The sequence below is a fragment of the Crocodylus siamensis genome, chromosome 1 (assembly GCF_052110815.1).
Source record: "Crocodylus siamensis isolate JL-2025a chromosome 1, ASM5211081v1, whole genome shotgun sequence".
NCBI lineage: Eukaryota > Metazoa > Chordata > Crocodylia > Crocodylidae > Crocodylus > Crocodylus siamensis.
The window spans coordinates 174,045,479-174,070,920 of NC_143395.1; the positions used below are offsets into that span (position 1 = coordinate 174,045,479).

At 40.4% G+C, this 25,442-nt stretch overlaps 1 protein-coding gene across 4 annotated transcripts in view; it reads right to left on the reverse strand.

Moving 5' to 3' along the window:
• Nucleotides 1-22,661, reverse strand: part of ATF3 (activating transcription factor 3) — a 48,189-nt gene extending 25,528 nt beyond the window's left edge. The window contains exons 1-3 of one of the 4 annotated variants that reach the window (XM_090049245.1): nucleotides 22,540-22,607; nucleotides 13,755-13,887; nucleotides 8,562-8,641 (exon numbers count right to left, since the gene is read on the reverse strand). In XM_090049245.1, the coding sequence (XP_089905371.1) occupies nucleotides 8,562-8,641; nucleotides 13,755-13,887; nucleotides 22,540-22,541 (215 nt within the window). In that variant the 5' untranslated portion in view covers nucleotides 22,542-22,607. Of the gene's footprint in view, nucleotides 1-6,938; nucleotides 7,934-8,561; nucleotides 8,642-13,754; nucleotides 13,888-22,539 lie in introns of those variants that run through there. The other 3 variants (XM_090049262.1, XM_090049272.1, XM_090049281.1) reach the window with 3 other exon arrangements.
• Between the last annotated feature and the right edge of the window lie 2,781 nt (nucleotides 22,662-25,442).

The window sequence follows — 25,442 nt, forward strand, 5'->3', positions numbered from 1 at the left end:
TTGCAAGATCAAGCCCTCACGTGAGGACATTTCAGAACCTGAGGACTAGCTGTATCTGCCTATAACCATATACATTAATAATTACTGGGAGCACATTAGCACTACAGTCAAGTGTACTACTTCAAAGGGATGCCTTAACAAGACAGCCTGCCTGTGTATCATGGCCAAGTTAACATCGACAGCCGTTTTAGTTCTAGAAATGTCATGTTTGACTTCACATGTTAGTAACACCAGTATCTTCCATTTGCTCTCCTACTCATTTTTAAAGGAGAAATGGGCAGGGACAGGGAAAGAACATCTGGAATAAGGTGTCTGAAGTTTTGCTAATATGGTAGATACAGTTTGTTCCTTGCTCCAGGCTTAGGAGGTTTGTGATAGCAATTTCCTTACAACACAGCTATACCATGACAGTTCTAAACTCTTGCTAGCTGCATCCTTACCTAGCTGTACACTCATGTTCTGGGCACCTGCCTATAACTGTATCTTTGGACAATGGAAATAATCTTAACCACCACGCAATATGCTAATGACTTAATCTTTGTGAAACAAAATCAAAGATAACCACGGGCAAAAAATACTGCTCTTCAGATGAGACTCAGATAAGCTGTAAACATCATCTTGGTTTCCTAGTGCAGCTCTATAAAGTTTTAATACAAACAAGGGTCATTTCTTCACTCACACTACATTCAAAAAGGGGTTTCTCTCAAGCTTACAAAAAACACTGTCAGAAGAGGCCCAAATTGGAAATTTTTATCCCAAAGATAACTGCTGAGCACATTAAAACAGGCAGTTACAATGAAAACTGTTTAGCAACTTGAATGTTAATGGTCACAGACAGGCAATTTCTGTAATACAGAAAAAGAACTTCCATGTCTATCCACCACTAAGTAAGAAGTTGTATTGTAAATGCAACAAATACACATTTATTTGGAGCATTTTTAATTGAATTGACTATTTAACACAAATAGGGCAAGAAGAGGTGAAAATATCATTCAGTTTTTTGGATTGATCAAAAATATCTTACAAAGATAAATACAGTTAACCTGTTTCTAACTTAAATTTATTCCATGAACATAATGTTCCAAAACTATAATACTGAGCAGACAGATGATAATTTTGTTCTGAAAAATCAAGGTCTTATGCAAAAGGAAATCTGGTGAAATATCCTTCATATATTTATCTCTTCATTCCTTTGACTATTGTTATTGATAGTGAAGCATGTTTAATGTAAAAAAATAGCTTAACAGCAGGTGTATTTTTTATTGAACTACTACTGCAATAAGAGGTAGCAATTGTGCATAATGAAGATTAGGCCACTGAAACATGTCATGGCATGACATTCCTCAATAAAGAAAATGAAACAATAATAAAAATGAAACTCTGACATATTATGTTTAGTCCGATTCTTTATTATTAAATAAGACCCCTCTCTACTTTACGTATTGGAACAATTACAGTCGTCAGAAAAGATGTAGGGTTAGGTCCAGATTTAACAAAATAATATGGCTAGCAAGAATGTCAGGAAGTTACTACAAACAGTTAAGTGCACAAGGTGCTGAAATAGGCTTGGCAGTGTTACTTTCAAACTCATTCAGTTTCCAGTTTTCTCCACCTAAATATTCCTTGATTTTTTTAGATGTACTTTCTCTGGTATTATCAGAAAGAAAAGGAATCAATTACACTGAAACTGAAACAGTAAGTTTCTTTAGGATTAAGTCAGGTTTAATTTGTACTACTTCATCGTAAACTAGATAACATCTATTGTTACCAGAACACCTTCTATTTCTTTGTGGAAAGAGGAAGCAAAACTAAATAACTCCCCTCATTCCTTTCTCTGTGGATTCTCAGAAAATCCCCAAGCAGAGGAAAAGAAATTATTTCTTTTACCTTCTCTTGGCCAAGATCAGCCTCCTGATCCCTGTACAGCCCTTCATTTGCAGTGAAAATACATGGAGGAGAGCAAAAATATTACAATATTAGTAAGATTACAAAAGAAGAAGCCTGCAGATGCCCCAGCATGGGAAGTTTTTACGAGAAGATGACAAATACTTGGATGCAATGGTTCAGATGATGATGGTCCCGCCTTGAGGGGGGCATGAGGAAAGTTGGACTAGATGACCTTCCAAGGTCCCTCCCACCCCTATTGTTCTATTAAAGCCCACAGGAAAAGCACTCCCTCTGCTCCCCCTCTTTTACTACACTTAAAGATCTTTATGATACTTGATTCTGATCTCACATTGGCTGTATAATAGTGAACGGTGATTAAACTCAGTGGAGTTACTTGTGGTTTATTCTGGTAAAAATTAGCTCACATGAAACAAATCAATATGACTCAATAACTTATTTGTCCTGGTCAGTGATTTCTTGGGTGAAATCTCATTTTTCATGGCATTTGTGTTAAGTTTTACTGAGGTTAAGTTTTGATATTGCTGTAAACATAACAGGCCTAAAACTCCCCTCAGTTACACAGGCAAATGAGGTATAACTCTGTTACCAATACAGAGCCAGATTCCTTAATAGCAGAAGTATTCTGGAGTTACACGCTGAGCATTTACTTTGCTATGCTTTTTCTTGTGCAGATTTGTGTTGCAGGATTCCTTTATTTATACTTATATTAGGGACAAATTTGGGACCAATTTGTCACCGTAGCTGCTTATCCATATATTGTCATTTAAATTTGGGACCATCATCTCTATAAAGCATAGATGTCAACTTAATGAGTCAAAGGAGTAGCTGTTACTAACAGTAGTTTACTAGATATCCCCTGAATTGGTACTAAAGAGCCATGCAACACAAGCAGTGTGTAACATACAATCATAAGAGTCATTTATGTGACTCAGTGGGAATTTAGTCTTTACTAGGTAAGAGCATTATCACAACTTGTTTTATTATCAGTAAAATATTTTTAGACTAGATTCATTTACCCCAGGCATCTCTTCTTACTCTTTCTCCACATCTTCTCTTGCTTTTTCTCTTCTGTTTATTTATTTGTACACCAGCAAAGTACCTATCTCTGTTCTTTCCAAATTACCTACCTTATTTTATCTCCTTATATGGTCTTTTATTTCTGAGTCTCTGTTTTGCTTTGCACTTGAGCAATAGCATTCTTCCTATTTCCTGAATAAAGCAACTTCTCCTTTATCCTTATCCCCTTAATTCTTCCCCATTTACCCCCTTTCACTTCTCTCTTTTCTCCTAGTCGCATCCCTAAGTTCTGTCTTCCTTCTTTCTGTCCTTCCTTTATTTCCTATTATTTTCTCCCATGGGTTCTTCTATTCCTGCCTCTGGATTTTCTTGAGGTTGCACAAGGCATTCTTATTTTGTCTCTTAGTTTCCTATCTGTGGGCACAACTACATGTGTAATTAATGCACAGCAGTAAACTCTGGCACATATCATGTAGGAGTTTATTGCTTTTGGGTGCCATGTTTGAACATGTACCTGGAACCACAGCAAGCTGAGCTGGGTCAGAGAAGCTCCAGCTGCCAGAGGACCCTGGGGGGTCAGCCTGCCAGCCTGGGGCTGCTCCAGCCTGGCTCAACATGCTGTGGAGGGGCTGGCTGGGGTACGAGGGTGCTTCAGTGCAGGGCTAGCCGGCAGGCAGTCTCAACACTGAAGCACCCTTGTGCCCAAGCCAGCCCTGTTAGCATCTACATATGCTAGCACTGGGGCTTGGGTCAGGCTGCTAATCAATGACTGAAAAGTATGCTCACACGTCTGGTCCCACTGTGGGCCAAAAAGCTCCATAGGACCCTGGAGTGGGGCATGATCACCACTGCCTCCCTGAGTCTGGGGACTCACTTCCTTACCTCTCTTAGCTCAAGGATGCTGATGACTCCAAACTTTGGGGCAAAGCATCCACGCCAGAGGACAGGCGGGTGATCCAGGCTGACCTGGACAAGCTCAGCAAATGGGCAGACGAGAATCTCATGGTGTTTAACACCGAAAAATGCAAGGTTCTCCACCTTGGGAGGAAAAACCTGCAGCACCCTTATAGGCTCGGCAGTGCTACGTTGGTTAGCACTACAGAAGAAAGAGACTTGGGGGTCATCATTGATCACAAGATGAACATGAGCCTGCAATGCGATGCTGCGGCTAGTAAAGCGACCAAAATGCTGGCTTGCATCCATAGATGCTTCTCGAGCAAATCCCGGGACGTCATTCTCCCCTTGTACTCGGCCTTGGTGAGGCCGCAGCTGGAGTACTGCGTCCAGTTTTGGGCTCCACAATTCAAAAAGGATGTGGAGAAGCTTGAGAGAGTCCAGAGGAGAGCCACGCGCGTGATCAGAGGTCATGAAAACAGATCTTACGATGACAGGCTGAGAGCCATGGGACTCTTTAGCCTGGAAAAGCATAGGCTCAGGGGTGATCTGATGGCCACCTATAAATTTATCAAGGGTGACCACCAGGATCTGGGGGAACGTTTGTTCACCAGGGCGCCCTAAGGGATGACGAGGTCGAATGGTCACAAACTCCTGCAAGACCATTTCAGGCTGGACAGAAGGAAGAACTTCTTTACTGTCCGAGCCCCCAAGGTCTGGAACAGTCTGCCATCGGAGGTGGTTCAAGCACCTACATTGAACACCTTCAAGAGTAAATTGGATGCTTATCTTGCTGGGATCCTATGAACCCAGCTGACTTCCTGCCCTTTGGGCAGGGGACTGGACTCGATGATCTTCCGAGGTCCCTTCCAGCCCTAATGTCTATGAAATCTATGAAATATCCTCATGTGAGGTCATTCAATGGCTTCACAGTCTGAGCATAATCTTTGACAAATCAGCGATAATAACTGGTGAACCACAAAAATCGTTTGAGTTCCCAAAAGTTCTGTGGATGTGGCCAAGTTGCTATGGCCCAGATTTTATCAGAATTGGTGCTGATTTCCTCCTATGAGACAATATGCCCCACATACCTCACAGAGGTCTGACAAAAATGGTGTTTGCCCAAAACCACCTTGAGCCCAGCTGCTTCTAGTTGATCTAGCACTCATGTTAGCTATTCTCCTTGTTCTTTGAGAGTCTTCCCGAACATTATCAGGTCACTGAGATACACCAGTACCTAGGACATATTCATGTCTCCAACTACATGCTCCATGAGCTACTGAAATGTTGCTGGGGCCCCTGAGATACCTTGGGGTCTAACTTTGTCCATCTCCAACAGTGCTATACATCTAGATCTTTCCCGAAAGGGCTGTGTGTCACTGAGTCGGATGGTATGTTTCACTCCTTTTGTAAAACTCTCTTCACTCTTACATCCCACTTGTGTAAGAAAAAGACCTTCTGTTGCAGACTAAGCTCTCTGTAACCACACCTGCCATGATGGGGGTAGGGGAGAGTCCCCATAATTGAAATGCTCAGGACCCAATTTGGGCGTGGGTTTCCAATTTCCAGGGGTTGTTCTTCAATTTGTCGGTAGGCCACTGCACACACTGCATGAATATGAAGCATGTTTAAATAGTGTTTGGCAGCTTGCTGCCAGCAAAACTGGGCCAATATGTGAAATAGGCTTGAGTTAGTATCTACTATTACATTGGCCCTCTTCATCTAGCTGGGGTCAGGACACACCAGGGCTGCTACAAGGACACTCTCCTTTACCCCCACTAGGTCTTCTGGAAATTTTAATCGTATGATAATTTATCCACAATAGGGGTAAGTCTCTTGGCTGAGGTCACATAATCCCAGTCCGGACAGAGGGTGGAGGGATAAATGCCCTAGGAACGTGTCATAAAATAATTGAAACACAATAGTTACCTGCGACTCACTGTCCAGGACAGCAGTACAGGAGGTTTCCTCTAAAGATACTGGGACCTCAGTTAACTGAGTTAATTAACTGAGTTGCCTAATTACCTCTGCAGAAAACATCACAGGGTCTACACATGCAGTGCTATTAGAATGTAGTATACTAATTAACTCCCCTGTAAGTTAGTACTTGTAAAAGCAAGTACTGCCCTAAGTGGAGTTAATTAGTTTACTCCATCCTAATAGCGCTGCATGTGTGTACACTGAGATGCTTACTGCAGAGCTAATTAGGCAACTGCACTAAAAGTCTTGTATAGACACATCCTGTGAGATGCAGAGGGTAGTATCTTACTTACCTACCTCATAGGTATTCGATGGGACTTAAATAGTGTAGGGCCAGACTTAGTGGCACAACATTCCTATTGATTTCAGGGGAGTTTTTATTCAATGAAAGACATCAGAATTTGGGGCACCAGTATTATTATATGCATCACTGCTGCTGGAAGATTTGGCAAAAAAAAACACAACAAAAGTACCAAAGTAAATGTCCATGCTGCTTGGTATAGAAAATGCAGTTGAATTATTTGTATTTACTGTTTCCTTTTCCTGACTCCTTTCAGAAGTTTATACCACATAGACTCTGAACACTTGTACAGCAGCTGGCTTAACCTAATAGATTAATACTGTCAGTTTGGAACTGCTATGATCTATTGAGTCAACAAAACAGTAAAGCTGTTTCCTGGAGGGCTCCTGAAGAGCTGTTAGCGTCCAGATTATGAAAGATCCATTTCTCAGAAGTGACCATATAAACCAGAGCCATTGGATACACTGAACTGGTTATAGTAGTGCTTGTCCCAGAAAGTGTAGACTTTGTACCCTACATTCCCCGACTGAGTAGAGCAGCCCTAAAGCATTGTCCCTCCCAAGTGAAATAAAGCTACAGCCACCTTGTCACATCAGTTTCACAACAGCAGTTCTTTTCCATCAGTGCAGCCCTGCAACAGCTTTTTGTTGTCAGAAGCAATCATAAATTCAGACTATCCAGGAATTATGTGTGTATAAAAATAAAGGCATTACCTACCCAAATGCTTGATTCAGTTGTTGCTGACGTTAGTAAAAAAATTCCTCTTGACCTCAATGTACAATTGACTTAGTCCTTAGAAACTAGGAAAAATCAACTGCTTAGTAGAGATGGTTCTTACCTGAATTACATATATAGCGGTTTTCAGGGCATCTTACTATGGGAATTGATTGCTGGAGGCACACATTTCACTGCAGTGATCTAATATTATGGCTCCAAAGCATTTGAAATCAACCAGGTAAAATACAGAGAGAGAGTGAATATGCATTTTTAGCTGGAACTTTACAACATTTATGTGTACAAAAAACAGAGCAACTAACACACCTTTTAAAGAGCAGGTCAGACAAACACTTGGATGCAATGGTTCAGATGAGGACAATCCTGCCTTAAGCAGGGGGATAAACTAGATGACCTTCCAAGGTCCCCTTCCAGCCCTATTTTTCTATTAAATCCTACAGCAAAAGCCCTCCTTCTGCTGTCCCTCTTCTACTAAACTTACAGACCTCTATAGCTGTATCTGCACATCACTGTATGTGCCAATCCAGCAACACAGAAATCACACATGTCTACACATGATTGCCAACTATGTCATCATAGCAGCACACTCCCTAGGTATAGTGTGATGCTATGGCGACATAGCAGTGACATTTAACCATGCACACGGTGTAGTAACTGTCCGCACCACGTCGTGCTTTAGTACTTCCAGAAGGAACTACTTAAGCATGGTGCTGCAACAATGTTGCCATGTGACAACATGTAGATGTGCCCTATGATACTTTTTATGCCCCGGTCACATGAATTTCATCTTTAGATGCAGGGTCTGGGTTATAATGGATATTGATTGCATCTGTTACATTCATTCCTACCTATCTGGTAAATATGAACTTTATAGTTTGCCTTGATAATAGAGATTTACATTGTTAAGCACTAAAACAGGTTAATTTCTAGACAAATTCTAATCTTCAATAACAATGATCTCCCATCCAGAATTACAACCTGCAGGAAAGGAAATTCAAAATCAAAACTAAAATTTTATCTTTCATCCAAGTTACCTTTTCCCTACTATAGGTGTGAGTTACGGTTAGAAGGAAGAAGTAATCTTCATTTTCAGTTTCTTGTCCTTGCTGACCTAAATTGTGGCTCTAATTGTACAGTAACTTTTCTAGATAGTAAAGGACAAAGCATAAGGAAAATGAAAGTAACATGAGTGCATGCAGATTTTAAATGAAGAAGTATACTTGGAAAAGCAAAAGCATTCTAATACCTTCAGCACAGCCAGGGCAAACACTGACCTCTCTTATGGGCATGGAGGGTTCTGGATACAGTCAGACAAGGGCAGTTCTATCAAATGGTAGGGAGTGAACAGGCTTTTACAGAACCCATGCTGGGGATACAGACTCTTAGCACACCATGCCCTACTCTCTGGGCTTTCTATGTACAGTATCATAAGAATGACTGCTGGGAATAAGGCGGAGTCTAACTGGGGAAGAGAGGTGACAGGCCTCATGAAGGGACCAGTTAAACTGTGAGAACTACTGTAGCTATGAAGTGGCTCTGATGTCTTCTGCAGATAGCACCCACCAAACAGCCAGTTTACTGGCAGGCTAAGAATTTGACCCTTACACATTTTAAATGACTATTAGTGAAGTATCAGAGAACAAAGCACTGCGCTGGGAGTCAGAAAATCATGGGCCATTTTTGTCCCTGTCAAAGCTACATGTGCGATCCCAAACCAGTCACGTACGTCTCTTTGCAAAGCACCTTGGTATCCACAAAGGAGGACTGGACTCGATGGCACAGGAGACCTCTTCCAGTCCTGTGTTCCTGTGTTGAGTGGGAAAAGAACTGCATCAGGGGTGTACATGGTAGCTGTGTTGGTCTAAGACAAGAAGACATACAAAAAACTAGAACTCTTGGTTCCAAAATGCTACCTTTTATTAAACCAACTGGGAAATCTCAAGCAAACTGCATGGAAGTCTAGTACTTTATTGTTATGTATCAGATTCAGGACAGAATTTAAGTATCTGCTGTCTGCTTAATTTAAGCACATGAGTAGTCCCAGTTTACTTAAATGCTTTGCTTAATAGGGGTCTTGCTTTATACCAAAGGGATGAAAAATTCCTTTACAAATATTTCAGTTTATTTCTATGATTAAGGTCAGATATTTTCTCTTGAGCATTTAGGAAGGAAGTGACTGATGGGTTGGGCTATATTTGTTTTGTGTCAGGATCATAATTTTGGAAGTAGCTAACATATATCTGTATGTGTGTGTGATGATCAATTAGTTTGTTACAGCTTTTTTTTTTACAGATTATAATATTATTTTAAAAACTGTGATATGTTTAAAATTTGAGATGCTGATACATTCAAATAAATAAATTCAGTAAAAATCTAAAAGTTGTTTCAGGGCATTATTTGTAAGGCTACTTTGTCTCACCGCATATAGTGTGCTCCAAGGTTTTGCAGACCCTTCGACCTACCATTATCGAAAAAGGTTGTTTAAAATTGTGCATGAATGCAATTTAATGTTCATCCACAGGGCTGATAAGACATGTATGTGGCTATCTGCATACACTATCTGTCATAATAACTGCAGAAACAAATGAATGCAAATAGATCTGAAAATATAGGCTTTGCACACAAAAATATTGTTGGAAGTTTCCTTTCTGAGGTGACTCCCTTTGTAGCATCAGAGATCATTTCATGATCAAATGGAAGGGTTTCCACCTCAGAACCTCAACTCAACTAATCATTTACTGACAGTTGTCATTACTAATATAAATTGTAGATTTATAAAATATAAAGAGAAAAAATGGTCCAATTCTGTTCTCTTCAATGAGTGTGATTCCTCTGGCAGTGAAGAAGGGTTACACTCATATACATAAGAACAAACGGGCCTCAAAGTTATGGTAGCAGGACCTCACTAATTGGCACTGGTAATGGTCTTACTGAAGTTTGCCAGTTAGCAAGAGGAGAAACCCAAGAAATTGATCAAGGTAACTTCAATACAAAAAGACTTCACTTATTTTGTCAAAGTTTGTTTGACTGATTGATTATGAATGGGGACTGGCTCAGGCTAATAGAGAATATCAATAAATGTGTATTTTGTAGTAATGCAGAATTTTAAGTAATGTAAGATTTTGCTATAGCCCTCTACTGCATATATATCTGAAGCCAGCCACATATATCAAAAAGCTAGCCACTTGTTGAGAAGTGGGTAGAGACAGCTAGTTTTCTAACCTGCTTGTCTGTTTAAAGTGTCTGTGATCTAGATGTATTATAATCCATAACACTGATTTATCAGTGCTTCATGGCAGCATTAGGAATTTATAATTGTAATAAGCAGTGAGAGAGCACAAATAGAAAAAGAAATCTTAAACTACTGCTCAAGAAATCAGAGAAATTAAAGGAAATATTGCTAAGCAGAGATGATCTTCAAAGAAAGGTGTAGTAAGGTTTTAGACAATATACTTGAGGTTATTTTAGTTGTAGTTTCTTAAGACAGAAGGCTGTCTAGTAAGTGTGACCTCATATTCATTTAGAGAGTCAGTTAGAGTTGGTTCTTTATTGTCTCATTGAAACAATAGTAAATGAAGAGACTTAAAAACATCTTGGAGTTATTCTTCTTACATCAGTCCTGTGAAGTTTGATGTAAGATTTTGTGGTATTGAGTCCATCTGGAGGGATGGATAATTTATCATATGATGTATTGTGACTTAAGTAGTTTAGTTATATTTGCATATGCATATAGCCAGTGAAGCTTTTTGGTTTCATCAATAACAGCTAAAACTTCATTCTTCTAAACCTAAAGAGTTTCCTTATGGACCAAGGCCATTAGGTTGTCCAGATGTTTAGAAACTGTTGTAATTTACAACTGAACACCAAAACTGAGATAAAAAAGCATGAAAGATAACCTACTTATTTGAAAGACCTCTTGGAACAGTTTGGCAGATGTCATACTGTCTGTCTTACTCTTGTTCAGTATTGTGCAGCTGCACATTAAATAAGATCCTATTTTTTTTCCTTGAAAGTTGTTTCTATTAAATGGAAAGTTTAGATCAAGTTAAATTTAGCAACTTTCCCATGAGTGAAAACTGATCAACGTAAAACATTGGACAATGTTTCACTTTAAGTAAGTCAGATGATGCCTGGTAGGCTAAACAACTTTCATAGGGAAAGAAGTATTCTTTCTACTAATATGAAGGCGCTTATACAGAAGATTGCAGGAGAACACACCAAGGTGTAGGAGAGAGATTATAAAATATTTAGCTAAAAATACCATGTAAATGACATCAGAATAATGGCATACTTAAATGCCAGGAAATTCACAGTTAAGATTGGCATATTATTTCATTTAGAGTTTTGTTTGTTGGGAGTTTTCTGTGACTAAGGTATGCTAGGTCAGCTTGTTTGAGAACAATAATGTGTGAGGCTCAACTTTACACGTCCAGGCTTTGACCAGGATACTTTTTACAATGGTTTTACAATTGCAAACCTTTTCCAAGCATATAACAAAAATCAACTTTTTGTACTAACAACAGTCATTAGAGGTGTGCGAAGTTATAGAAAACTAAGGACCAAGTCTTCAGCTGGTTTAAATTAGCATAGCTCTATTGATTTGGATCCCCCAGCTAAGAAACTGACTCTAGATTGTTTAGCTGTTTATATTTTTTAAGCATTAGTGAGAAGCAAAAGGCATGTACATGTTAAAAATCAAAGAGATATTTCATGGGCCATATTCATAGCTGATTTGCACCTTTGGCAAAGATTTTAACTTCCTTAAACAATTTCCCTTTTCATCCTCTGCAATCCAGACTGAGACCACATTGTAAGTAACACCCAGTCCTACAATGGACTGGGTATAAACTAAATGTCTTTGAAAAGAAAAGAACTTTTCATGGTAAGCATAATATGCATACTATTTTTTTTTGCAGCAGGTGAGTCAGGTATGGATTTAAGATGTTCATTGTTTTACAGTATTGTAAGTCACTGTAGTATTTTCTAAAACATTGATTCCATTTATGTCATGATCCTTAAAATAGCCAGGCACATGCTTAAGTGTTTGTAGGTTTGGGGCTTTAGTCACCAATCTGAATATATGTTTATACACTTTTTCTAAATATGTCATACTGTCGCAGAGCACTTTGGTGCTCTGCTTCTATAAAGAGGGGAGGTGTGTAGCAGGGCGCTGAGGCACCTGCTACTTGTGGAGTAATAATGAAGAGGCACAGATGCAGGTTGCTATGGCAACCAGTGGGCGTCAGCCGACCGGAAGGGGCAGGGCTTGGCGCCTATATAACTCCCAGGCTGAGGCCAGGCAGGCAGTCCCTGCTGGCAGCCAGAGGGGTAGGAACTCTGTCGGAGCAAGTACAGAGAAAAGGCCAGCATGTACGAGCAGTTGTTATGGGTGAATGATGGAGCACCCTTGGGGGTGGCTCAAATAATGTTGTAGCCAATTGGCAAGATTTATGTTATAGTCTTGGGGCTTTTGTGTTGACTATTCATGACTGGTGGTTTGGGTGAGGCTATTAGAGGTTGGAGTAGGCCTCATAGGGGGTCCACGGCAGCGTGGGGACCTGGGCACCAGAGAGGGTGCAGTATTGGGGTAAGCTGACCCTGAATGTGGTGAGAGAGACAAGGGCTGCGGCTAAGACCAAACAACGTCCAGTACATCCGCGAGGCTTGGGGCATGGTAAAGGAGTGGTTGGAACCACGCATAGCCCATAAGGCTGGGGTGCCCAGGAACACCCATTAGTGGAGCTGGGCTAATGTAGTAGGAGGTAAACCATGTCTAGGGAGATGAAGAGGCAGCCTCCCTATCATATACATTTAAGATCAAAGATGTGGTGGGCGAGAATGAAGGGTGTTTTGTAGGCAAACTGGACATGGTAAAGGGGCGCTAGGGGAGAGCACGGCACCCCTAGGCTGCCCCACCTGCTACACATACATAATTATTTGTGAAAGGAATTATAGAAGACAGGCCATGTGCCCTAGTAGTACTCCTGTTGAAGTCCTCAGCAAATGTCTCATTGGCTTCAATGACTAGACTGCAGCTACCATTTTCTTTTCTTAAATTCAGTCCTAGGGCTCATTCTACCATTCCTCACACAGTCAAAGTGATTTTGGCATTGTCCCCACAGAGAGAATGCTGATATTTCAGCATTTCTTATTCTCTCTTCCCCTTACCCTTTGATTCCCCATTAACCTACCAGATTGTATTCATGGTTTGAATGAGCATGTTTATACTACACAGGAAGAAATCCATGTTGTTTGGGTTTCTCTTCTTTAGTTATTTGTTAATTTAGATTAGTTTTAAGGCAGATTGGATTAAAAAATAGTGAGTAGTGAGTGGCTTTGGTGTTCCCACCTCGGTTCAAGCCCCGTGTTTTCCCCTCCCTACTTCTCAACCAGCAAATCTAGATAGGTAACTGTATATATTGGCCTGCAATACAGTATAGGCCATTAAAAGGTCAGAATAGATGATCTAACACTGGTTTTTTCTGCCCTTAGAGTCTATTAATCTAGCACTGACCACAATTAGGGACCTAATTCTCCTCTCTAATATATCAGTGACACTTAACTGATTTCCATAGGGTTACTTTTTATTTAAGCCAGGCTTCAGGTCATTTTCTCCTTTGCCTTCTAATTTTCTCCTTCCACTTATCTCTGTAATTGTATTAATTAACGTTAAAGATAATTTTTTAACTGATACTAATAGTACAGTAAGTATTCCACCAGGCTTCAGGAGCTGGATCAGAATCTAATTTGTATTGCAATCTGACAGGAAAACAGATATCTAGTGTGGGGGGTAAGATACAGCATTACAGAGCACCTCTGTTTTAAACCTTCATGTATTTTCTTCCTTTATTACAGTGTATACATTTTTAAACAACCCAAAATATCTCAAAGGTCTTTACCCTCAATCCTAGGTGTTTACCTTCCTGGTAATCCACTTGGAGGAGAAAGATAGAGCAGAATCTAGACAAGAAGCTAGTTTCCAAGAAAGGAGAGCAGAGAAACATTTCTCTTCAAAATCTTTCATTTGACAGATCTGGACGATGACTGGGAACCTGTTTATCAAGCACAGGATTTAGGGACAAGCATAGGCAGTCTACTGTCTACAATTGCTACCCTCAAATTCTCAGTCAGCTACTACTTTACTCTGGGGGTACCTGAAATCAATAGGTGCTACAGGTTTTGAGCATATTTTTAAGTCCCTGAATGTTAACCTTCTGTGCTTTTCCAGAAGCACAACAGTTTTGATAGGCCTGAGCAGCAAAGATCCAGGCTCCTACCTAAGCCTCACTGGGCCACTCCCTTGTCCCCTGAGGATCTTGATCCTGTAGGCCTTCTCAGAGCATGTCTAACACATACCAATGGGATCAGGTTGCATACAAAATGCAGTGGCAGCCAATGCTTTTCTGTAAACATAAGATAGGAGATGATGATGCCACCAACTTTTTAGAAAGTAATGTAGTGGTTAGCATACTCATCTAAGAAATGAGAATACATTCAGAGATTCAAACCCACATCTCTCACCCCAGAGTGTCAAAACCGCCAGGTTACCAGCTGAACTTCATGGGTAAAAATGTGAATGCCTTGGGATCAGAGACTGTAGCCTAACACTTCCCTCTCCTAAACAAATGACCTCACTAAGCTACAGAGTCATGCAGCTTCTCATACTCCCTCTCTTTGGCTCCATGAATCTTGAATACTTTCCTGCCCAGGTGCACAGCTGCAACAGGAAGGGTGGAGAGGGTCCACACACCGTCTAGATGGTATCTTCAGGATTAGGGCACTTTTCTGGAAAATGGCAGATGTAAGTTTGAACATCCTCAGGCTGAGGAGAGAATTAAACCAACATAGTCCACTTTCTAGGTGAGTGCTCTAACCACAACAAGGCCACAACATAAAATGAAATCTGGACCCCCTTCCTTCCTTGGCTATTTTTTTTAATTCATGAAGGAACCTTGCTCCATTCTTTGAAAGAAAGGTCCTAGATCCCTGCCTTCAGGAGAGCATTCTGGGCTCTGGATCCCAGGTGTATGAGTAAAGAGTCTGGTGAGTGGTATTTAAGACTCACTCCCCCTAAAACCTGGTCTAAAGTGTTTCCTACTGGGCATCTACACAGATGCTAAAAGCCCAATAGACTAATTCTACTGCACATTAGCATGTCATGGCAAAAGCCATGCTAATGCACTAATGCACAGTAGAATTAGTCTACTGCACATTAGCAACACTTAAAAGAACTGTACCAGTGCTACAGTGCAGTAGCACCAGTTACTGTGCATTTAGTACCTGTTATTACTAAACAGGTACTAAACTTAATGCACAGTAATTACGGCACATTAATACATATGTAGATGTGCCCACTGGCTAGCTCTTTGTGTTTGCATATGCTGAGCCTGCTCACTTGGGCTGCTCCTGCTGAATGAGCTGGCTGTTTTGGGACTGAGGTACTTTGCTTGCCCACGCACTGTAAAGGGTGCCTAGGTGCCAGTTGTAGGTTTTTGGATTCTATTCTGAGAGCCAGGCTTCTGAAAGTTAGACTTCATGATACTTATCATCCTCTGTTGGATCTAACTCTTCAAGTTTAGGAGCTCAATCTTGCTCCTATGGAAGTCCATGGGAAAATGCCTGCTGACTTCAGTGGGAGTAGGATTGAGCCCTAAATTTGATTTCAATCTCATAACAGACACTTGACAATAATGAAGAGAGCATTTAATGAGAAGATATGCAGCACCAGTTTTCTGCACGATACAAGTATTCCACCATCAGGGACAACTCTCTTTTAGAAGGCAGTGGGAAAATGTTTAGACAAGAGAGTCTCAACGCCTCCATAACAATCTAATTTGAACTTGGAATTTGGCAAGGCTGGTTTGTGAACATTTATTATGTCTTATCCAATGAGGTTTAATAGAAGATATATACAGGCTGCATCTACACGAGACGCTGACCGTGCAGTCATTACTGCACAATCATTAAGTATTTGTATAAACAAGTACTTAATGACTGCGCAGTAACCCCAGTTACCGCTCAGTTGTGCTGAGGAACGGCTTTTTTGTAACACTGACTGCACACTAGCTCGTAACTACTGAACAATAGCATCGCGTCATGCTTTCTGCCACATGCCACTTCTGTGCAGTAGTCATGGGCTCATGTAGATGCAGCCACAGAGAGCATAATTCCTCTTCGAAGTCTAACACTATTTCATTCTGAATCCCTGAAACATCAGAATTTATGTTAGCATACAAATGATATCGATATGTAGAAAAATAACAAACAAACACCTTCAGGACACAAAGACAATCACCATTCAAAGCAACTATGTGATCTGATTGCTGTAGGACCCACATCTTTTATTCCCTATTCCTGACCTTTCAGGGATATGCAAACATCACTCATCAAGATGCTTCTCTACATCTTGCCATCTAATTTGCAAACTACTATGGCCACGAGGACTCACAGGTCACTAATTCCATTATCAGAACATAGATCCTTCCATTTACATTCAAACAAATTCACTTTGGTGAGACTCTTGACTATGCACTGTGCATAGGAAGCTGGTACTCAGCTTTACTCAGTGTCTTTTGGATGTTAATGGAAAGAGTCCCAATGTGCTCAATGGATGTTGGTATCTACCCATAAATTAATGACTTTGTTTCAGTTAAAAATATTGTTTTAATTACTTCTTTCAAATAGGTGGCACAGTTGGCTTTCTCTTTTACTAGAGAGATGGTTCAGCCACTCAAGCAAGCTTATTATCTGAATATTTCAGTGTTTATTTACATTTTCATAAGATACTTTACCCATGAAACTATAGTGGGCATTTTAAAGTAAATTCTGTGGCAATTATATGTATATTTAACATTTTTACAAATGTTAAATGAAGAGAGCATTTTAAAATCCTGGCCCCCACAAACACTTAATTTTATTCATATGAATAGTTCTAATGGTATAACAAAAAAGACTGTTCAGGTGTTTACATATAAACACATACAGAACTGTTTGCAGCATTTACTCTTAATATACCTCTCAATTTAATTTCTAATTTTTCAACATTAAAAGTGTGATTTGACCAAATCACTTGTCAAATTACACTTTGGAGATAGAAATTGTGTGACACAAAAGCAATGACCAACTGAATCTGAATGTAATAAATTCTTTGTTGATAGATATAATTGAACTTGATTGTTAATGTTATCTATTTATTTGCAAGTGGTTACAGTGAATTTTGAGTTTCAGCTTACAAGAAAACATATAATAATGCAGAATATATGGTCAGTATGTAATATCAATGACATAATAGATAGTTATGCTACTGCTTCAAAGCAACAACTGGATTCTGTGCCCGGCAGTGAGGCAGCAACTGTCTCACTATGAGGTGAGAGAAAAAGAAAGAGCCCCAAAGAACCGACGAACTCTCTATTATCAATTCTACTATGGTTACAGCAATACTCAATGGAAACCCTAAGAGAGTCAAATATGTGGCCTGCAGGCTGGATCTGGCCCACAGAGGTGGGTCTTCTGGCCTGCAGGGTTTCTCTCTAACCAGATGACTCATTCTGGATCCAGCCTGCAGGGCTTGTCACTGCAGCTGCCAAAGCCACTGTGCTGGCATAGCCAGCACCCAAGAGGTTAATTCTCCCCCTTCTTTCTCCCTTACCCACACCAGAATTTCTGATTTGCAATCACTGTTCAGCATGCATATCGGCCACCAAGGTAGGCAGCAAGCAGTGGAAGTATTAAACCTTGTGTCCTGGCTGCACCAATACAGCACTTGTGGCAGCCATAGCAAGAAGTGCCATCCCATGGGCAGGATCTGGATTTTGGTCATCCAGCCCATAAGAAGCCCCATAGTCTGGATCATATGAGTTTGACACCTCTGCTCTAAAACTTAGAGCATAAAATGGGTTCAGAGTCCCCCAGGGGAAAAAAAACCTGTGGGAGGATTAAGGAAGCAAAATTTTGAGCCAAATTCCCTTGCAGTTTTCACCAAATTGTCTTCCTGCAGCAGCTGCCCTCAAAGAATGGGCAGAGTTTCAGTCTTTGAACTTGTAGATCTTAGCGAAATTTCTTGAGATCAGGGCTCTTCATACAAGTATATTGCGCCTCCATACCCAGAACCTATGTGTAGATAAGTTCCCTCCATTCCTGTGCTTCACTGTCACCTTAGCCTGTCTTAGCCCTTAGAATTCAAAGGCTAGATGTCTCCACATTGGGATCTTATTTTTCTACACTCTTCATAGAGTATTGCTGTAGTTGTGTTGGTCTGGGATATGTACAAGAAGTAAGAGTACTTTTGTAATAAATATACATTTGGTCTAATAAAAGATACCACTAAATAACTCTTGCCTCCACACACTTTGGCTTTCACCCACCCATCAATCAGAAAATCAGTTTGCCATCAAGTAGACCTGTCTACTTATTTTTCCTTGATCTCTAGCCCTCTGAACACATTCTCTGGATGTTTTGCTCACTGACTCAGTTCAAACACATTCAAAACAAAAAGGATCAGCGAGAGTCGTAGAATGTACAAATGGCAGCATGTTGTTTAAAATTGTTTTTTTTGTCAAAAAGAGAGAGTTAGCTGTATTAGTTAAAAGTCAGGGAAAAGGCAAGATAGATTTGCACCTTATAGAGCAGTGGGGCTTATGATTTTGGCCCCACAGGACAGATGAATGGTGCACAGGAGACATTGGGCCCCGTGCTGCCCCCACCTGGCCAGAATCAGGCCCCAAGGCCACATCCTGTCTCCACCCAGTCCCCACTTGGCCAGATAGAGGCCCAAGGGTCCCATTCTGCCTCTGTCCAGCCAGGATCCAGCTCTAGGGCCTTGTGCTGTCCCTGCCCAACTGGGATTGGGCCCTGGGGACTCCTTGACACCTCTGCCTAGCTGGGATCGGGCTCTGGAGCCCCCCGCCACACTGTTATAGGGCTCTGTGTTGACCTGCATACCCAATCTAGCATATAGGCCATGGTCCCAGGGCTCCCCACATGTCTTTGGGCAGCCCCATTGGCCAGATGACATGGTGCCAGGGACCGGATCTGGCCAAGAGACCAGAGATTGAGCATCCCTGTTATAAATTAACAAAATCAGAGATGCATACACTTTTGTAAGCAGCCACTTTTAGTTTTTATCATGCCCTAATTTACCACATTATTTTGTAAGCTGAACCAGGGGCAACTGTACTATGTACAGAGGCCCAAACAAGAACACAATATAGGTACTTGGAATTTGCACAAGATGGGTGTCACTGCAGAATTTGGCCTTAAATGTCACTATGTTACAGGAACAAAAAAGGCAAGATGATTGGTTCACTGTGCCACACAAAGAAATAAAAGTAAGTACTGGTGAAATTCCTCAGACAACTTCTGTGAGGATGGAAATTCCATTAGAACCAAGTATTATTTGAGGCACTAGGAGCTAGAAATGAGGGATCCTGTAATGAACAATCCTCTCTACGGTGCACTGCAGAAATATTTGTATGATGGGACTCAGACAGTTGCTATTCTTAAGGCTCAATGTAGGGAGATCTATAATAATAAATAATAATGGAGGTATTGCAGCAGCACGGCATAAACTGGCAACTAGCTCTACTGCTATAAGATTAATAATAATAACTATATGAAACAAGTTTTTGTAATGAAATTTATGATACAAACTTAATTATGGGACATAAAGTCATCATTATAAGGGTGGTATATATTTTAAACAATTTGATAGTTGAGATTTGGTGATTCCATGTTCCTTTTCACCCTAATACACTGAAATAAAATGAAAAGACATTTTCATTTGGTTTTGCAGAAGAGTGGTATAGCACATTGCAGTAACTGTGTGAAACTGCAAAAATGACTTCATGTATCTGTAACTATAAAATTAAAGCTGCAGGATATGTTTACTACAAGTTATGACTGGTTTCTGGCTGCTAGGTTATACTATTTATAATATTTTCACATTTTTGGAGCATGTGATGTTGGGAAATAATATTTTCACATTTTTGGAGTATGTGATGTTGCATATACACATTGATAATATGTTGCATTTGTGTAGCAGGTGTGATTCCAGGATCCCTAATCACTATTAATATCTTAAGCCTCACAATAAAAGTGGCAGATAGAGGCAAAGAGATTTGCCCCAAATCACAACGGAACACAGTGGCAGAACAGGAAAAAACAAATCCAAGATTGTTGATGCTCAGTCCCCAGGCAAACATGGTAATGTTATCAGCAGGAGCTAAAACACTTGAACAATATGTTCTCCATCTTCTCTTGCCATACACTTTTTTGTAACCACCTCTGGTGCTGGTCCAACTCTGCAACAGGCCAGGGTAGGCTAATCTCACTGTGCTGAACGTCTGACTGAATCCAGAATACCTTTTCTATACTGAAATGATTGACCTAGGTGCTTTTGAAAGTTGCAGATATTTTAAATTCTTTAAATAAATGTGACTGCCTTGTGGAAAACATTCTATTTGATTACATTTCTTCTGCCAGTTCATGCACCTCTTACATTTCTCTACCTTGACTGTTTCTATTTTTATGGACATTTTTACAAGAAAATGTTTACTGATTATTGCCCAGTTACAGTTCTCTACAACACTGCAATTAGCTTCTCTTAAGAAGTATTTTATATAGCTTACATAGATCAATCCTGGGAGCTGATGAATGACCACAATTTTTTCTAAGTCAACAGTAGGGTTCAGAATGTTCAACACCTCACTGAATAATGGCCTTCGTAAGGAAGAGCAGACAAAAACAGTGTGTCCCACTTTAACTAAAATGAATGTGCTCATAAAATCAAGGTATCAAACCCAGAAAACCATACATGAACATTATTTCTGTATATTTGTTTTGTTCTTATGACACATCAATAATTTTATAAGCAATACAGAGCATTACAATTAAACCAAGAAGTACTACCAGTTAATTTTTTTCTTACATTTTCTCTCTTTAGTAGAGACCCATTTTAATACATTGTTCAGTGCATAAATACACGTTATCATAAACCTCAGTTAAATATCATCGCTGACCTTCTGTTAAATATTTCTATTAAAGAGAAAGCATGTTCTCTTTCGTGCTAATAGTAAAATTGTATTTATTTTAAAATATTTGATCATGGTAATATAACTCTGAATGTGTGTTATTGCTGTCAGTTTTCTTCTTTTGAGTCATTCACATACGGTAGACTCAAAATATTTGGGGAATGACCTCATTTTTTGTTTCACTTTTGCTCTTCTCACGCTGCTGAGAGGATGTGTTTTGTTTTTGGAAATGAATCCTGGCATATAGGCACTTCTTGAAAAGAACCAAACTATCATTTGAGCATGACTTTTCCATAAAAGCTGGAAGAAATCTAGTGAAGTCTTATCCACAAACTCAGTCTTATCCCAATTACAGTATGATGTTGGTTTTGAATCCTACTTCACAATACACTATCCCATTTCTGTATGTAACTGAGCATTCCAAAAAAGGGTAATTTTACTGTAAAGACGTTTTAATTCTCTAACTTACCTCAGCTGTTATCAGCAGCTGGTTACTTCAGCTAGCTGATATGCCTTGCTCTCTTGTAAACACTCTCTAGTATTGTGCATTACTCATAGTTTGAAAATCACTTTGACTCTTGTAACATAATTATGTTAATGTCAAATGAGTCACAGAGAAACAGAAGGCTCCTCGTATAAGAGTTTCACCTTAGTGTCAGTTTTTGACTGCTCTATACTTTTCTCAACCCAGGAGAGAGAGATTAGGAGAAAAAAAATCTCTCATGAAACAACTGATGTGAAATTATGATAATCACTCAGAAAAAGTGTGAATAACAATCAAATTCAGGTTAACTGGAACAGAAAGTTCTTATTAATATTTATTAGCTACCTTAGTATTAATAAGATAACCTGATTGTTTATGCTAAAGAAAATAACATGAAAAGTAATGAGTTTCTAAAATCTGACTTTCCCAGGAATCTAGTGCAGAGATCTCATGTACCTAAACAACTTCTGGCATTAATTGTTTAGCTAATCTTCAATGAATTATTTAAACTGACATTTTAATTATATACATTTCAAAATTGACATCTTCAGTCTCTTTCAAATTTTCCTTCTTTATGCATTTGTCTTTTAATTTCCATTTGCATCAGATAACCTAACTTTTTTATCATCAGTTACTAGGAGCTGACAACTCCTTGAAAAGTTAACAGGGCACGATGTTCTGCCCTGACCTGTCCATGGGGTTGGGAGTAGGATCAGGATTTGATCTCTTTTCAGACCAAAAAGGGCTGTAAAAATGTGGTATGTTGGATATCTCAATTTTAATCTGCAGTATACAGTAGAAAGATACATAATCTCTGGTATCTGTAATACCAAGATTTTACAAATTAATATATATATTAATATATACATTTACCAGATTAAACAGTGTAATATGAACAATATTTGCCATCTGGATGTAAATTAATGCATTTGTTTCAGATAAAACAAGTTTTACTCTAAACATTCATGTCTGCAATAGATCTTGCTGTGCTGTTAAAGTAAAACCAAATGAACTAAAGAATTAAACAACTGGTAAAATCTGAAATGAAAGTCCTAGTGAGATAGATACCTGACGCATGGGATAAAAGCAACTAGTACAAAAGTGTGTATAAGAACATTTGATTATTAATCCATATGTACAGTATTCATTACTTTATGTAGCCCTGCTTGATAAAATTAGGAGACATGACTTACATTTCTCTGTATTAAAATCCTTAAGAAGCTCTACCTCCGTTTCAGAACATCTCCCTTCATGTCTCAACTCCTCATCTCATCCTTTTCAAATCTTTCTGTTGACTTATTCTAGAAACTCTGTTAATAAAACAAATCTCATATGCCTCCCAAGAAACCAACTGTCGTTACTAAATTAAGTGGGAATATAAAGTCCGTGTCATAGGTGACTAATTGCACCCTACATTTCTCTACTAGCCATGATCTAAATATGAAGCCGCAGCATCATCTCGACCTTAAAAGTGAGTGAGGGGCTTTATTTCAGAGCACAGCTCCTAATCCAAAAATAACCTACTATGGACAGCAGCCTGGTTCAAAACTGACAGAACTTTGTTGGATATCATTATTTTTACTTGATTTTTAACATTGTCTACACAGAAGAAACAATTTACTGTTTCACATATGTAACCTTTACTATAATATCTGGTACCTCTGGTTTTGAATTAAAAATATATACAAAGCATATTTTAATAGACTATTTTGTTTGGTAAATTAGTCTATCATTTTGTTAATTATTTATTAATTACTTTAAATTAGCTTACAAATAGACCCATGTACAAAAGGATGCTCTGTGGATTTAAAGCTTAGGCTGGAACTTTCTCTCTCAGCAGAATGGGGCCCTGTCATGGACTGGAAGAAGAAACCATTTACACTAAGTTTCTCTTTATCCATTAAATGATTTAAGATAGGAAAAAAGTAAACAATTGAAAATAAAATCCAGTGTTAAAATGGAACTGTGTTACTTCAGATTCTCAAACTGAGTTAATACAAATAAAATAAAATCAGGCAAATTTATCCCTGCCATCACCTCATTATATCAATTAAATGAAATTGGGGGTGATGTTGTCCTGTGTTTTAGAATGTAAATTACCATTTCCCCTGGATTCTTTTACTTTTTTCCATTTGTAGTTCTAGGCCCTGGATACATGACATATATTAAAAGAAATGCATCTGTGCCCTGTTTACAACCAATTAAACTGCCCACAAAAGGTAGCTGTAATCCAAACCTTTCCCCAAATCTCAGCTATGTCCCTAGAGCAGATAACACAAGCTTCAGCTTCCACTGTCTCCCCACTCTCACAAATATCCTAAACTTTGATTATCTGAATTTTTGTATGTTTCCAGGGAAAAAATGGATAAATAGGACTGTACTGAAGTCATCAAAGCATTTTTTTAGCAGTGGCGGATGCTCCATGATAAGTCTGCTGACCCCTGTTCATGTACCATCTAATTGGTCACAACAAATTCCTGATGCCCCCGTCAGTGAAATATATAAATAAAATCCTATCATGTGGCAGGGGAATTATGTGTTTGAACAAAAAATAGTGTTATCTATCCGTATGTCCATCTTTCTAATCTATCTGTCACCTGTGTCTGTCTGTCATCGGTCTTTCTATCTTTCATTCTCTATTAATCATCTGTTTACCCTTTCTGTCTAACTAGCTAGGTATCACATATTATACACCTCTCTCTCTCTCTCTCTGTCCGTTTGTCCTCATTCTTTTGGTTGCTGCTTCTCTTGGCCCACAGTGCTATTTGGGGACCTTGGGAACGGGACAGCTTGGGAATCAGGAAAGGGAACTCAGGGAGAAATATGGCTGAGAAGACTTTGGGGACCTTGAAGTCAGGCCCAGATGGGAATGTTGAGGAGCTAGGGAGGAAGGATAAATAAGAGGGAAGGGGAGCTGAGGAACACGAAGTAATCCTGGGGAAGATGAGGAAATATAGGGATGTTGGGGAGAAGAAGTGGAGCCGCAAGGGAGTCAAACATTTAAGGGGAAATGAGGTGAGGGGGACAAAGTCTACAGATCATTTGGGTAGAAAAGATCCAGGAGAGGCAACGATCCAGGCATAGGGAGGGCAGGGGAACTGGAGGGATGGAAGGATATGTAGGAGAATCAGAAAGAGTGAGAATGAGCCACCTTGACAGTGCAACTGAGAAGGGTTGAATGAGTGAACTTCTACCATCCCTGTAACATGGCAGCATGTTGGGGGTGCTGGAGACAGACATGGAGACACTGGAGGAACAGAGGTGCGCGTGGGGGGCAGTTCCCATGGAGGAAAACCCTGGCTGAATTCACAAAGAATCAACGCAGGTCTCTCAGGGGATGAAGACAGAGCAGGCCTGACTTTGCCAGAGCACAGGAGAGCCTGGAGCGACCACAACTGTGGGGAAGCCAGCAGCAGGGGGGCGACCGTCCAGGGTGCCAAAGCGAAGGGGTGCCAACAGGCACTGCCCAGCCTAGGCAGGAGACGGAGTTTGTTTGGGAGGGCACCAGGAAGGGGAAGGGCAGCTCCCACAGCTGTGTGTGCTCCCAGGCAAGCATGGGGGACATGTGCACCCAAGAGCTGTGCATGGGGTGAGGGCGAGCTTCACGCCGGGTACCAAACTTCATTGCTACAGCATTGGCCAGCAGCCCACTGGGTGGGGGAAGTCACCGGGGGCTCCAGAGCCCAATTCCTGGCTGTGCCCCAGGTTGACAGAGCATGGCAGTAGAGGGCAGTTATAGCCCAAGAAGTGGGTGGGGTTACCTAGGGCAAGTCACCCTGCCTGGCCCCTATACGGGGTCCTAGGCGCCCAGGCAGGATGACTGGCCAGGCAGGGGTGACCCGCACACAAGAGGTGGATGCGGGGAAGCTGCCATGGCTGGGCCGCCATGCCCCACTGGGCCTTGGCCGCAGGGTGAGACCTGCTCTCCACGTGGGAGACGCCCGCCCTGCTTTCACTGGGCAGGACACAGGAGCAAAGGCAGAAAATGGCCCGCGGCCCCTTTAAGGAACAGCGACCACGGTGAACATTCCAGCTCTCACCCTCTCCCTCCCGCTGACGCGGCCGCGTCATCGTTCCGGGAAACGGATGGCGTCAT